At 36.9% G+C, this 15,100-nt stretch overlaps 1 protein-coding gene across 2 annotated transcripts in view; it reads left to right on the plus strand.

Annotated features, from left to right (window-relative positions):
* The window catches only part of stx19 (syntaxin 19), a 6,004-nt gene extending 1,598 nt beyond the window's left edge, over positions 1–4,406 (plus strand). Inside the window, exons 2-6 of one of the 2 annotated variants that reach the window (XM_005747852.1) lie at positions 677–834; positions 1,507–1,803; positions 1,923–2,159; positions 2,525–2,737; positions 3,592–4,406. In XM_005747852.1, coding sequence (XP_005747909.1) covers positions 1,582–1,803; positions 1,923–2,159; positions 2,525–2,737; positions 3,592–3,828 — 909 coding nt within the window. In that variant the 5' untranslated portion in view covers positions 677–834; positions 1,507–1,581 and the 3' untranslated portion in view covers positions 3,829–4,406. Of the gene's footprint in view, positions 1–675; positions 835–1,506; positions 1,804–1,922; positions 2,160–2,524; positions 2,738–3,591 lie in introns of those variants that run through there. The other variant, XM_013914574.1, reaches the window with a different exon arrangement.
* Positions 4,407–15,100: the final 10,694 nt, after the last annotated feature.

Here is a 15,100-nt window from a genome sequence, read left to right on the forward strand (position 1 = left end):
TATATATCTCCAGTTGTTCCTCAAGTCCCTGGTACTTCTCTGTTTTCTTGTTCTTCATCTTCTTTCTGATGTTATCCGCTGGGATTGCTGCATCGATTAAACCACCACTACGTCTAGTTGGTTGGTCAGCAGCTGTTTGTCTGGAACTTCAAGTCCCACAGGATCTTAGCCCTGTTGTTCTCAACCACCTTTGGTGCTGTCTCCCATTGGGAGTTGGGGACTTCTAGTCTATATGTAGCACAGATGATGCTAAACACTGTCTCAACCACTTGATTGTCCTTGTCAGTGTACACTGTCCCAACTTGCATCTTACATCCTGTTGCATAGTCTTCAACTCGGGTTCTGTCAGCTGTGGCAGACTCCTGCCTCTATAGATCTGGTGCTTAGGGCTTGTTCTTGTGCTGCCATGATTAGAGTGTCTTGGTTGTCCTTTAGGCTGGCCTTTTCTAGCCACTAGTAGGATTTCTTGATGTCAGACACTTTCTCTGTTGATGTATGCAGGGGCTTGGTTGTTCATGATAGTTCCTCCTCCTGTTCCTCGTTGCCATAGCCATCCTCTGAGTAGCTCATCTTGTGGACTATCTTCCTGAATTAACTGTGGATGCTTTGTGTTTCCTCTTGAATTGTGGCTCTGAACCTCACTAATTCTTACCTTCTCTCTTCCCATTGCACTTAGAACTTCAGGCCATTGGACATTGGGTGCAGAACTCCATGCATTTTGAGAAGCCTCACACTTTTCCAATCTGAATGACGCCCCAATGCCCTTGCAGTAGATCCTGCAAGCTAATCGGCTAGTTCACTCCCGGCATACAGCTTGATGTCATCATATGGGAGGTGAGTGAGGGTCAATCCACCCCTGAATCTATGTCCATATTCACTTTTAGTGATGAGCTAAGTTGAGGCTTACACAGAACAAAAGCTGGGATAGCGCAGCCATCTTACAGCAACCTTATTTGTGCTGCTACGTATTCATGAAGTGGTCTTAGTGTCTTCAGACAGTAGGCTTGGATCATATAAGGGCCTAGTGCTGTCTAGCTCTTCACTGCGGATACTCATTGAATGTTCAGAGCACCAGTTATGGATTTTTTTATAGTACAACTAAGAAAGAAAATATTTTTTAAAAATTAAAAATTAAAAATATTATTGTATTTCATATTTTAAAATCATCTAGTATTGACAGAAGTAAAAAGAGCTCATTGCCCGTGACCCTATTGTCTCAGCTGTTTCCCTTTAGAATAATTGATACTCAAACCTCTTGATTTAGTGTCATTCTTAAAATTTAGAAACAATCCAGACATGAACTCTAAAAAATATCCATATTAGAACTACAAAATGTTATTTCGTGCTTTTGGTGAAAAAAAGGGCATAGTCATAGACACTTTTTTTAAACTGATTGACACATTCTAGCTTTACTGTCAGTATTTCATACTTTTGTACTGTATATTTTGTTATTATTTACTACAGTGTGTCAAAATGAATAATTTTTCTTTTATTTATTCTGTTCAGGATTTTCTCATCAGCACTGGCAAGATCTTTACATACTGTAATAACTTATAACTGTGAGAGGAGTGCTTTTTCATAATGAGAGACAGATTGGTGGAGTTGCAGCAGAAGGCTCAAGAGTTATCTGTGGTTGCAACTGAGAATACCAATCCTTTCTCAGTGGAGGATGATGATGACGACTCTGTGGCGTTTGGGGTCATAAAGCCACAAGCTGTGGTGTTTGAAGAGGAGCCAGTCATTCAGGACTTTCTGTCAGAGGTTGAGCATATACAAGATGACATTGCAGTGCTGGAAACAGAGGTAAAAATGACTAAACTAGACTTGCATTTAGCATTTGTTTATTTATTTATTACACGATATTTGCAGGATATTACTTACTATGTTATTAACGTGTGTTTCCAAATCTTACCTACAAACAGGTCCTTAAGTTCACTCAACAGCAAAAGACCATGGTGGCAACCATGCGTCGTTTTAGTGTGATGAAAAAAGAGAGCAGCATAACACGAGACATAAAGCTCAGGGCCGAAAGCCTCCACCGTCGTTTAGACAACCTTTCGAAACAGGTCCAGAAAACTATGGAGCAGCAGGGACCTACTGCTGCTTTAACGAGAATACAAAGCTCCCAACATGCAGCACTACTCCGCCGCTTCCAGCAGGTCTGGAGTATATTCTTACTATTTTTTTTTCTTTTTGATATTTAACTCTTTCTTTCTTTTTTTCTTTCTTTGGTAGATTAGTTTGAAAAGAGTTAAAGTTTCACACACACAAACACACACACACACATACATATATATATATATATATATGAATACATACATACATAAATAAATATATACATTTATCTGTATTTGATAACGTGAAAAGAAATGCAGTAAATGCACTGTGAACACTGTGAAAACTGTCACTGCACCAAAGACCATGTTTATGTTTTCTACTGATGATAAAAAACATGGGACTAAAACGCCTCTCATTCTTCATGCACTGTCTTCCTCTTATTTCTTTTGGCTGTAATTATTTTCAGGTAATGCGAGAGTATAATGAAGGCCTGCTGACCAAGCAAGAGCGCTGTAAGCACTTCATTATCCGGCAGCTGGAGGTATCAGGAAAACCTGTAACAGAGGAGGAGGTGGATGAGATGGTGGCCACCGGAAATTGGGAGGTGTTCAACGAGAACCTGCTGAATGATGTCAGAATCACGCGGACACAATTATCTGAGATCGAACAACGACACAAGGTAAGGGAAGCACAAGTAACTCACTGGACCAACACAAAGGTAACAATAGATTCTTGAAGGCACCTAAAACAACCAGCCATTCATGGTAAATAAACTAATTCAGTGTTCTTTATTTGATAGAAATTTGCTCCTTGCTATAGTTAGATATCCAGTCTGTTCATGCTGTGAATGTGAGAATCTTTAATAACAAAAATTAACAAGAGCGGTTTGAGAATGCATATGAGATAATATATCAATATTCAGCAATGCTAAACAATCCTTTAAAAGGCTCTTGGATCTAGATCTGGATCAACTGTGAAAGCTAATAACACTGAATCTGGCCCAAACCCAACCTCTGGTAAAATTTTCATGCAAATTCATTCGCTTTTTTATTAGCCCTGCTAACAAACAGTCAAACCTAAACAAACACATATCCTCTTTAAGGGAGGTAATAAAAAAAGTGCCATTTTAGCATGTTTTACAAATACACTACATCAACTGACACAAAATGGGTAAAGGAGCAGAAAAGGTTTGTACTGGTTGTTATTCTAGACATTTATCAGAGATTCGTGTAGACCTGGGACACCAGGTGAATAAAATTGACTCCTTGAGAATAGAAAGAAGTAGTGCTCTCTGTCCTAACAAACACCTTTACAGCCAGTGTTGAATACAGAGAGATGTGTTAGTGAAACAGGACATTAATCACTAAGTATATAAAAGTCATGAGAATGTTGAGCATTTTCCCATGCTCAGGTCATGTTCTTCCTCAGCCTGCTCCTTCATTGCGTCTTAAATCTTCTGGTCCTTTCTCCCATCATCTGACTAATGTCTCTCTTACCTGCAGTATTAATCCCACTATCCTTCTCCACCAACAGGAGTTGTTGAGCCTGGAGAACAATATGAAGGAGCTTCGGGACCTCTTCATGGACATTTTCATGCTGGTGGAGGAACAGGGGGTCTTTATTGAACACATTCAGACCAATGTAGAGATGACGCAGGATTACGTGGTTGCATCTAATGAGAAGTTTAAGGCAGCTGCCAGGTATAAGAAGAGGAACCCAATTCGACAGCTTTGCTGTTGCTGCTGCCCTCCATGGCGATGCTGCTTGTAATACATAGAATAATTTGAATCATAGCTTATTGGAAAACTGATTTTACTTCATTTTACCTGTTGGAAGTAAGTAACACTGGCTTTCAGTACTGCTAAAGTGACAGGAAAGGTACTGAACTTTTGGCTGTTGAACAGAGCAACAGTGAAGACAGATTCAACAGAGCATAGAAACCAATTAGGGGGAATGGGCCAGAATTGGTATGGGAGGCACCTATTTCATTCAAGAAGGTGTGAAGCGGCTGCTATTAGAAGAGACAGTTCTGTGAGTGCTACTCACCAACACTGTTGCTTACTGGAGACCTTCACTGTCATCTGACAGAGGTCACAAACAAGGGGAGGCCACTGACTTTGCTACATCAGCAAGACTGATATCTCACCGTTTTCTTTTTTTTTTTCCTTTTGTCCTGCTACACGAACTCTTGATAATGACTTGTGGCTTGTTTTTAATACATTATCTGCACTTTAAAATGTCTTTTCTTTTGAGCACAAACATAAATTTACTTTAAGAGTGGCATTGAGCCATTAGATATTCATTCCAGTCTTGGTCCACATGCTGATGGAAAAAAGTTGTTTTACAATTAGTCATTAGTCTCATTTGCATTTCAAAGTAAGATCATTTTCAGTGAAAGAAAAAAGTAATTAATTTATGCACTTTCACATAGACGTATTCAAATAAAACTTTGAATAATGAGGCTTGATCAAAATATTTCTGCCATAATCACAAAACTGCAGGAAATCATCGAAGCCATTTGTGTAAAAATAAGAGCGAAAATTACATTTGAGGAAATTCATTAAATTCTTTATGTTTTGCATTTTGAGTGTTATCAATTCTTTTGGAACCGTTTCATTGTTCAGATGAATATTTTGCACCAATATGCATCATTATTAACCAGACTAATACACTACACAAAAGGGAACTGGTTTCAGAAAAGGAACCAAAGTATTACTGGGAATATGTTGACTGAAAAATAGAACCAGCAGACTCACACATGATGATAAGTAATGATCTTCTCTCCCCCATTTACTTAAGTTAACTGTATAATATTAACTAACAATCCCTGCTCATGACAAAGCCAAAAATAAGTGCTGCATTAATTCATTAATTAACTGCTGACCTTCCTCACTGGAACAGCTGAAACTCCTCTTTTTGTCTACAGTGCCAGTGATGTTCCTCAGTGAGTCATTGACCCGTGTTCTTGGGTATCCGGGACAAAATACAGGTGAACTAGGTGTGTCAGAGCTAGCCTGGATAATCTGGTTTGTCTACTATCCCAGGATAGTTTCCACATAACAATCCCGCATTACTATAGGAATACTGTGTGTACACATAGCAGTTCACTTCAAACGCATGGTAAGATGACATGCCTTGGTCAAATAGTCTTCTGCTTAACTATATATTTAATTATATATATAGTTATATAGTGTTTATGTAGTGTTTAACAATAATATACATATAGTTAAACACTACAAGTATATTATAATTTTAACTCTAGCTGTAAATTAAGAATAAAATTTGATCAAGAAAATGTTAAAAAGTTACAATAATGACCTTTAAATTTTCTTTAGTAAATTACACATCTTTTTTTACAACATTCAAATGTAAAAAGATGTGTAATTTACAATTTACTTGTATTATACTGTTCCCTTAGATTTAGAAGAAGAACAGGGTGCGACATGTTTGATAGCTTCTTCTATCTGACTGAAAAAGTATTTTCCTTAATCTAATCTCGAGTGTTGTACATCAGCCTTTCCAATATTAAAAAGACATCTTGAAACCAAGACATTAATGCATGAAATACTTAAATTTAATCGTGTATATCAAATAACAATACACGACAGTGCATAGTTTACCCTTTTACACTGACATAGTGAGAAAAAATGAGACACTGCTGCAAATTGCAGGGTTACTGAACAGCAACAATGCCATCCAGTGTTCACTAAGATAATTACCAGTTTTTTAAAAAGTTATTACTTAATATGACAGGGCATGATGATGACATGACTGTGTAGTTATGAAAGTGCTGGAACAGCAAATAAACAGCAGACAGTTTTCTCCTAAAAGTGCAGAGATTTATTTTATAAATATTGGTGTGGGACTAGTAACACAAATATTACTCAGATTAGATGAACACTGCAAGGCAGTATCGAGATTCAGCTCAAACCATGATAAATACAAACAGTTGTCAGCAAAGCCTAGGAATAAAACACATTTTTTTCTTGCATTGGTTCTATAACCAAACTGCAGAAGAATTGTGTTTTTGTGGTCTAAGTAAAAACTGTTCAATTAAAATGCAGATGTAAAATATCTGTGAGATATTTGCCATGACAAATGGAATAACCCCCTTTTGACTCTAAGTTAAATGAATGTATTCACACAGCATCAGTGATTGTGACACTTAAACTTTACTATTGTGAAACTTGTACAGTATCTTATACTACTATATTACTCTAGTAGCCCATGACAACAGCAGACTGCTTGAGAGCAGTTATCAGTTCATAAATCTATGGACATCTATTCAGACTCACCAGGTTTTACCCAAAAGTCTGTTGTTTTTTCTTCCTCCTAGCAACAACTTGCTTCACATTCAAAAGGTTTCACTCTGTGGGAGCGGCTCTATTCAGCAAATATGTTCAGATGTTGAGAAGTTCCACTGTGGATTTATCTTGTTTACCCCCAACACTCAAGCCCTTATCCAATATTTCATCTGAAACCCTCTAGCCTAGAGCCAATGTAAAGTTTGTTCCTTTTAGCCAAATCAGATTTTCTTAGACAGTCGGTTTGCTTGGACCTGCTCCACCAGGCCTGCTCATACAGCTGTTATGAGAAGTCTGGACCTAAAAGCAAAATGTCCTTACTACCCACTTGTCCAAAGAAGGACACGTTTTTCACTAGTACAGTCTAACATATGAAGCAGCATTTTTTAGGGTCCTAACCTCTTAAAGGTTTTTTTTTTTTTAGTTATTTTCAAATACCAGAAAATGCTGATGAAGGATAGGTCATACTTATGGTTTCTCATTTAACCTCCTAGGACCTGGCGTCCACATATGTGGACATCACATTTTTGTTTATTTAGACCCAAATACTCAATTTTGCTCTACAAGGGCCAGATATCCACTTATGAGGACATTATACTACCACTGTTCTATCAAAATTTTAAACGAATATCCTCATTTGTGGCTCTCATTTTTCTTAGAAACAAAAATTGGGTAAAAAAAAATCTGGTAATTTTTTGTTTTTACATTCATCGGGCCTCAATATGCCCAAATATCAAAGAGAAATTAAAAATGCATGCTGCGGAAGAGTTTGGGTCTTAGGAGGTTAATGCTCATGCAGTTCTCAGTGTGGTACATTTGCATGCTACCTATTCATGCTACCTATTTGTCTTTGATGTAAATATATAAAAATTGTGTATGTTTCTGTTCTGTGTCTTATGTACTGTTTGTTTGTATATGTGTCTTTCTTGCTGCTGTTACACCCAAATTTCCCCTTGTGGGACAAGGATTCTTCTTCTTCTTCTTCTTCTTCTTCTTCTTCTTCTTCTTCTTCTTCTTCTTCTTCTTCAATTTAGTACCACATATTCATTGTGAATAACTTTACTCAATTGCCCAACGGCCCATCAGTCACGTCTGATTTAACAATAATGTGAATAGTGTTCATGGGAATTTACAATGTAGATGACTGCTGACAGGGTTGCAGTGACGTCTGTTTGTGGTTATGTACTGTACATATTTCTTCTGTCTGCCCTGTCAGTCACAACATTGATCCCAAAGACTTTCTCCAAATGTCTGTAGAACATCAAAGCAGCCCTCCGGTGAGTAACACCAGCTGTGGTTATAGAGAGCTGACATTACTTTACTGCCTGGTTTTATCACACCCATCAAAATCTGAGCACGGAGATATCAGTGCCCTCAGAAACACATAAATCACAAAGAAACTGCAGTGTCAGAGTGGCACCTCCTTTGGAAATGAGTATGGTTAATAATTTCATAGCAGTGCTGTTTGGTTTCTCTGATGAGAAGGCAATGTCCAGTTTCTGATAAATTTGCACTATTTCTTGACCATATTTTATACCTTTTATGTGTGATGAAAATGAAGTCAGCATTATTGTTGGTTTGAAACAGGGCTGCTTTTAGCCAGTTATCACGATGTACTTGGAAAAATAATAGGTGAGCAACTCGGAAGGTATGTGTTACCTTAGCCCAGAGAAAAGAGCCCATTTCTCAAGGTACAACTTTGCACAATGCCCCAAAAATGCACTAGTTAAACACTAATTCTCTCCATGCATTTCATTGTGTGATTTTTCGTAAGCAGTGTGTGAGCAGTCTGAGGCATCAGATTTAATTCTGTGCGGCAGATGAGTTCGGCTTCAGGGATCTTATGTTACTTGACCGTAATGGGAAGTAGTGAGCAGTGAGCAACTTTGGAAACAGAGTGTATGGTTCATACCCAATCAGTTAAATGGTAATGGTGTTTCCTTTCCTGTTTTCTCTCTCCTTTTTAAACTTTTGATTGGGTGGGAAAGACACACAATGAGCCCCTGTCCATAGCTCTGTCCAAAGCTGTTGCCAGCCTAGGTTTGAAACAGGAAATGAACAATGCTTTGTTTGGCCACTGAGGTGCTCCAGTCTTCTTTAGTCTAATATAGTCTTTATACATGGTTTGCCTCAATCATATTTATAGCAAGAGTTGAGGGAAATGTCATAGTGTTCTCACAGAGATATTTTTAGGGTAGGTCAGTCTTCATTAAAAAAATGAAACTGAAATTGTTTGAAAGAACATAATCTTAATATATAATTAAATTTTAAGGATGGGCTCCTGGTTTTCAGGTGACATTTCAGTTCTGGCCATCAACTTTTGATACACATCAAATATGATATAAAAAAAAAACCCTAAAAATATCCTAACTGAACCAAAGGAAAATAACATCATTGGTGCTTTAAAGATTACAACCATTTGTAATAAGTATCAGACAGAGTAGTTATGATCAGTGTTGGTCAAGTTACTTGAAAAAAGTAATCAGTAACTAATTACTGATTACTTCCCCCAAAAAGTAATCCTGTTACTTTACTGATTACTTATTTTCAAAAGTAATTAATTACTTAGTTACTTAGTTACTTTTTAAAAACACGATTTACAACCTGAAGAGGTGATAAAGTGATAGATCGTTCAGCCCAATTCTACTTTTTCTGCATAATCCATCATACAAAATGTAATCAAATGGAAAAGTCTCTTTTTTTAACTTGTTTTATCAGTTTTAATATTTTAACTTTATGCATCAAGCAAAAATTTAATTATATGCAACATTCTCTGACTTGAATAAATTAGTTTAACATTTAAACCTATTTTCTACACATTCCAGCTCATAAAATAACATATTTTTTGTGTTTACACTCACTCTTTCAAATAGGTGCAAGTAAAACACAGCAGAAAATAAAAATAAAGTCAAAGACTCAGCGGTCCTGTTGCTCTATTTTCACCTGTAAAGCAGGACTGGGGTAGGCGGAGGTTTACCCTGGTGCAGGTGTGCCGCGGTCAGTTGAAGAATCCGCGAGTTTCTCTGTGAATTTCCCATTACGTCGTTGCGCACTCGGTGCTTGCTTGGAAGTTTAGGGGTTTTTTTCGCTGTAAAAAGAAGTTTTCTTCCCATGGACGATGGACGCTAATGTTTTTGTCACTTTTTATGGAATCAAACTCAAAGTAAGGTCAGTACTTCCACGCTTTAAACGCTGCACGCTCATACTCTCTCCCACAATCGATATGTGATCCATTGTTGATCTGCACACAGCTGTTGTCACTAACAGGAGAACTGTCTCGCAAATAATCACAGTTTTAGTAACGCAGTAATGCAGCTTTCCTACGGGAAAGTAACGGTAATCTAATTACCGTTTTTGCAATTAGTAATCCCTTACTTTACTCGTTACTTGAAAAAAAGTAATCAGATTACGTTACTGCCCGTCTCTGGTTATGATAGTAGTGAGGTACAAAGTTATAAAATCCAAGCAATGGTTTTGTTAATACAGATAGTAGTTAGATAATATAAGAACAGTACTTTACAGGATTGAGATCAGTTATTTTTCAACAAGATCTAGAGAGAATGTATACACAGCAAAATCTCCAGTGTTAATTTAACACTGGAGATTTTGCTGTGTAACAATGTATAGAAGATCAAACCTTCTGTCCATGATAATGATAAAACGTTTTTTTTTTGTTTAAGTAAAATCAAAGGGCTGTTCTTTCTAGATGCATTTTGTTTATGTTAGATATTTTACATTGACCTTATATTGACTGACATAATATCTATTCCTTCAGAGTCAGTGGCTGCATGAATAGGTATTCAGACACTTTCCTTTCATACCGTGCTATCATTCCTAAAGAGTATAAGCAAGTCCATAATATAATGGATAACGTGAGCCATCTGCTCATGCAATGTCATAATTTGTCATTGCACATTAAAGACTTTTGAGTAGAAAAAACATTATTTCTTAAATCTATTGCTCTGGTAAATATTAGATATAATTGAGAGTGAGAATGTTGGAAGGCCAATAAGACATTAGCCTCTATGTACTTTGTAACTTCGCATAATTTTTGTCACTTTTACACCTCTCAAAAGTTGTTTGTGCTCTTCTTTGTGCGTACTTATTCTAATCTCTTATAATAATTTCTTAAGATGCAAAGGTAAGCTATGGTAGCCCGAGATTTATAAGCCAGCTAATGTCAAAAGTTTACTCTTATATATATTACCAAACATAAGATAAATGTCCCAACTTAAATCTTTTCTCACAGTGATATATGAGCTTCAGTAATAAGAGCTTTGAGAAGGTCAGAACTTGATTTCCTTCTGTGAGCCATCTGTGACGATCCTATGCAGATACAACAAATGGTGATGCTCACATCTGTGTGTATCTGCTGCAGTGGCTTAAAATATATTTTCATCTTCTTGACAGGTGTGTGGATCGCCACATGTGAAACTTGTGTAAAACAAAGGGAAGCAAGTATAGTACGTGTCACATGGTATTGCTTTTATGGCCACTGTTCTTTGCAGTGATGGGAGAAAGTAAACTGTAACTGTAAATCCACACTGGGATCCTGGCATTGTATCAGCTCCCCAATAAGAGTAATAATGTTTGAAATGGTCGTTGTATGAATGTTTATGCTTGGTTTGATCTTTGTGTATTTTCTGCTCCTCCAGAGATACTCAGCACGCTACACTCAGATTCCTTTGGCTTGGGTTCAATCAAGATTTTTCCTCCAGAATTTTCCTATTCCTCTTGACATATGGCGTTATGATATTGACAGATGTGTGTGATATGGGAAGACGCGAGAAAGCTTTCAGCAGGGGTGACGCATGTTCCAAGCCACAGCTGCAAGTTTGAAAAGAACCTGATGTCACACCGTCATTCAATTCAAGTGAATATAGTAAACTGTCAATCTGCGATGCACTTTTAATGAAAAAATTTAAACCTACACAGTCATCATGAGCGGATCTAGCAAGATTCAGGCAATAAAAGTATTACTAAAACAGCTGTTATTACATTTTTTTAATAATTATAACATTAAAAAAAACAGAATTTAAATTCACATAACTTCATTTTTGAGATACAAATACATAAAAAGTAAGATATTCAAATTCCTTCTGTATTTAAACATGCAATCAACACATAGCACAAGAACTGTGTAAACAGCATTTACAAACCTACACATATCTGTGGACAATAACACAAAAATCACAACATAACAAACTTATCCAAAAACATGTAAAACGTTGAAATGGTCCTAAGCTATTTTTTTCACAACTCTGTACAACTCTTAAATACATTTAATACAATACAAGCATGTGGTTGCTTCTATGTAGCTATTGAAACTTTGACATGTCTTAATTTTTCAGGTCTTTAGTTGTATACCTTAGTATCATATATAATGATTCAAAGGCCTTCACAGGCTTAAAACAGACTAAGTCATAAAAACCATATGCCTTTTAGTCATATCTGCTGTCTTAAACTTAAACAAACAACAGAACAGACTTGTATACAGCTATCCACCTTGGTATTAAATGTTTACATTTAGCAAATATGATTTCCCAGTTCAGACTCTAATGGGTATGTAGTACTTATGGCTTATTTTTAATTGGTTGTCACTTGATGACTTGGGTCAGAAGTTTGTATTCCAGTCTTATGTTCAGTGGAAACATTCTGGATAACAGTTGACTAGTGACTGAATTATTGAATGAGCTTTCTTGTAAGGCCCTTCATGAAATGGGAATTGACCAGCAGAGGGAGCCGAGATCCAAGAATTACCATACTTCAAATGCTTTGGTGTCTGTGACTTCCCAACAAGTAATAAAACAATTCTCTTTTGGTGCGCACTGCAGTCCTGAAAAATTATCTGTTACCTGCATTTAGATGTATTGTAACTCCAACCTTTATAGCATCGCTTTTTATTCTGTGCTGTTGAATATTGATTCATGGCCTCAACAATGAAAGGTGAACAGAGGCAGGGGCAGTCAGGCCACAGCTGACACACACATGAGGATGGAGGAGAGGTGAAAATGAACTGAGACGTGGGTGAATAAAACATGTCTCTAAGGACTTTGCCTTGTTTCACTCCTCTGTGGGCTCCAAGAGAACTGCGAGCCTCCCTGATGGTAAATCCTCTCTGTAATAGGAGGGCAAATACATTTAGTCCCCTGGGCAAACACACACACACACACAGTGTTAGACATGTACGTGCAACGTATTCACAGGCCGAGACACATCACTCGCAATATGTTGTACAGCTGTCTTTTTAGTGCTGTTAGCCTTCATTTTTTGAAAGTAGCGTTATCTTTTGCAGCACTGCCTCTTATTAGTCAAAATGATTGCAAGTGAAAATGTGCTATCGGTTCATGGGCTAAATACACAGGACATTTGTCTGACCTTGTAAAAAAAAATGCAGACAAGCTATTAAGACCTATTAACATGATGCTGTCGTGGTCCACTCCATTCTATGTAATAAGTAATACGATCTTGACTCCATGCTTTATTCTACCTTGTCATCAAACTCTGCAGAAAGTGATTAGATTTCTCCCTGAGCTTCATAATGTTATTTACTCTATTGGATAACAGTGTGGGGGAAATAGTTGTGTGGTCTACTGCAGAAGCAGTAAGTGCATTCAGCACAATTTCTGCTATCATAATCAAAAGTGGAAAGTTGAGTCTAATCTCAAAGATAGACCGAAGTGCACTGCTGACATTGAGATAAACTGTAAACTGTGACCATGTGTGTATATAAAGACTGCAAACAATGCCAAATATACACGTTTATAAGAAAAATAACAAGTTTCATTGTAACATTTAGATGGTTTAAACTTACAGTAGAATTTTAAGATAAGTTTCAGCTCTACCATCATTAAGTTGATTACTCAAGATAAATGAAAGCTATTTAGACTGTTAAAAAAATATTTTTGCTCACTTAGATAAAAATGCAAAAAACATTTCCTCCAAAAAAGGAAGACTGATAAAGCACAGGAACTAAAGTTTGGGATTTCAGAGATTTCTTCTCTTGAACTGGGAACAGACAATATCTGCTTCTGCAGCATCTGGCATAACTGTTATAGCATAACTGATAAGCATAAGCATATAAATGAACAGTTTACATAGTCTTGAAATAGTCTTGAAAGCAGTGGTTTTGCACTCAGACGAGGCAAAATAAATATAAAATAAGCTGACACTGACTTTTTACCACTAAAATTTGGTTCAGATTTTTCAAACTCTAATTATTAACTAATTATTGATGTCTTCCTGACACTGGGGAATGTGAAGTTTAGTTTAGTTTTTTTTTTTAATTAATTAATTTTTAGGCTTGTGATAGTGTGCACGGCAGTGTGAGTAGCATTTTTGCTGAAGGAATTCAGGAAAGTCTTTTCAATGCTCACCACAAGATAATGAAGTTTAAATATATCTGAAATGTGCACCTTAAATTAAGAGAGATGCATTTGCAACAGCTTAAAATCTCCAAGCAAAAATTGATTGCTACGATTATAATATCTCATTTTTTGGGTATTTCAGTGAAATAAGTACCACAGCTCCAGGAAGAAAGTCGAGCAGCCAACGCTCATAAGGGTTCTCTGGGTTATGGATTACAGTGGTTTCACCTCAGTTCAGAACTCACCTCCGGGACTTCATAAAGCTCCTGACTCTTGGCCAGACTCTCATTAGGCCCACACAGCCCTTTGCCCTCTATCCGACAGCACTTGGCAAGCGCTGTAGTAAATGGGAGTGAGTCAAATGTCTACATTTGTGAAGCCAAACCATATACATCACAGCTCAGTGACGAAGACATAAACACACACATTAAGACACAGTCCTATGCGTGAGATGATTTACAGCAGTGAGGACAGCTTCTCTCTGAAACATCAGAATTTGGATGCATAATCTCCTTAAATTCTGCCAATTATTTATTTATCACCGCTTCCTGTTAAGATAAAGATGCTCCAGAGAGCGTAGGACGTGTTCAATACAGTGAAAAGAGACAGTAAGAGTAAAGGACTATGTGCTTTATAGCTATTTTCTAATTACAGCAAATGTTTCTTTTGTAGTACAAGTAGATTATGATAGTTTTTCTTTTTCAATTAAATCTAACCTCATCAATCCACATGGTTTAAATCTGTGACCACCGTTTAACTAAAAATCTGAACCAAGTCATCAAGTTTTTGTTCAAGCATTTTGTGAATCAGAATCACTTACCACTGCAAAGTAAACACCACAGTACAGTACTGTGATCTGTTACATTGCACAGTACTATTGCATTTTATGCCGAATGAATTTATCTCTATAGACTTTGATATCATATCCCTTTAATTTCCTCAATTTATTTGAATTCATGCCTAAACTATTTCTCCTCCATGCTTGTCAAAACGGACGTTGGTGAAGAAGCAATGTCATTTACTTTCACTTTTCATAAGGCATTCCATTTTTCACTGTCTGTGAACAGCCTCTTGTGTCGGTTTAAATGGAGTGTATTTAGAGGAGTTACTGGGCTTCACCCTGAAAACGACTGCTGACACTTTACAGACATTCACTAAACTCTGTGCTGGGAATGGAAGTGGAAAAAAAAGACTAATAATGAATAAATTTTCCCTCATCCACGTAGCCAAGATATTCTATTTACAACCCATTTCTTTGGGTCTTTATATCCAGTTAATGAGATTTCAAATAAATGTAAAGTGAACTGCATTTAAATTGCTATTCAGTCTGGAAGCATGGCACTGGAAAGGGGAAGGATTCCGCCAGATGAC

This window comes from Pundamilia nyererei, unplaced genomic scaffold (genome assembly GCF_000239375.1).
Source record: "Pundamilia nyererei isolate P.nyererei 1_Seehausen unplaced genomic scaffold, PunNye1.0 scaffold00206, whole genome shotgun sequence".
In the NCBI taxonomy this organism is placed as follows: domain Eukaryota; kingdom Metazoa; phylum Chordata; class Actinopteri; order Cichliformes; family Cichlidae; genus Pundamilia; species Pundamilia nyererei.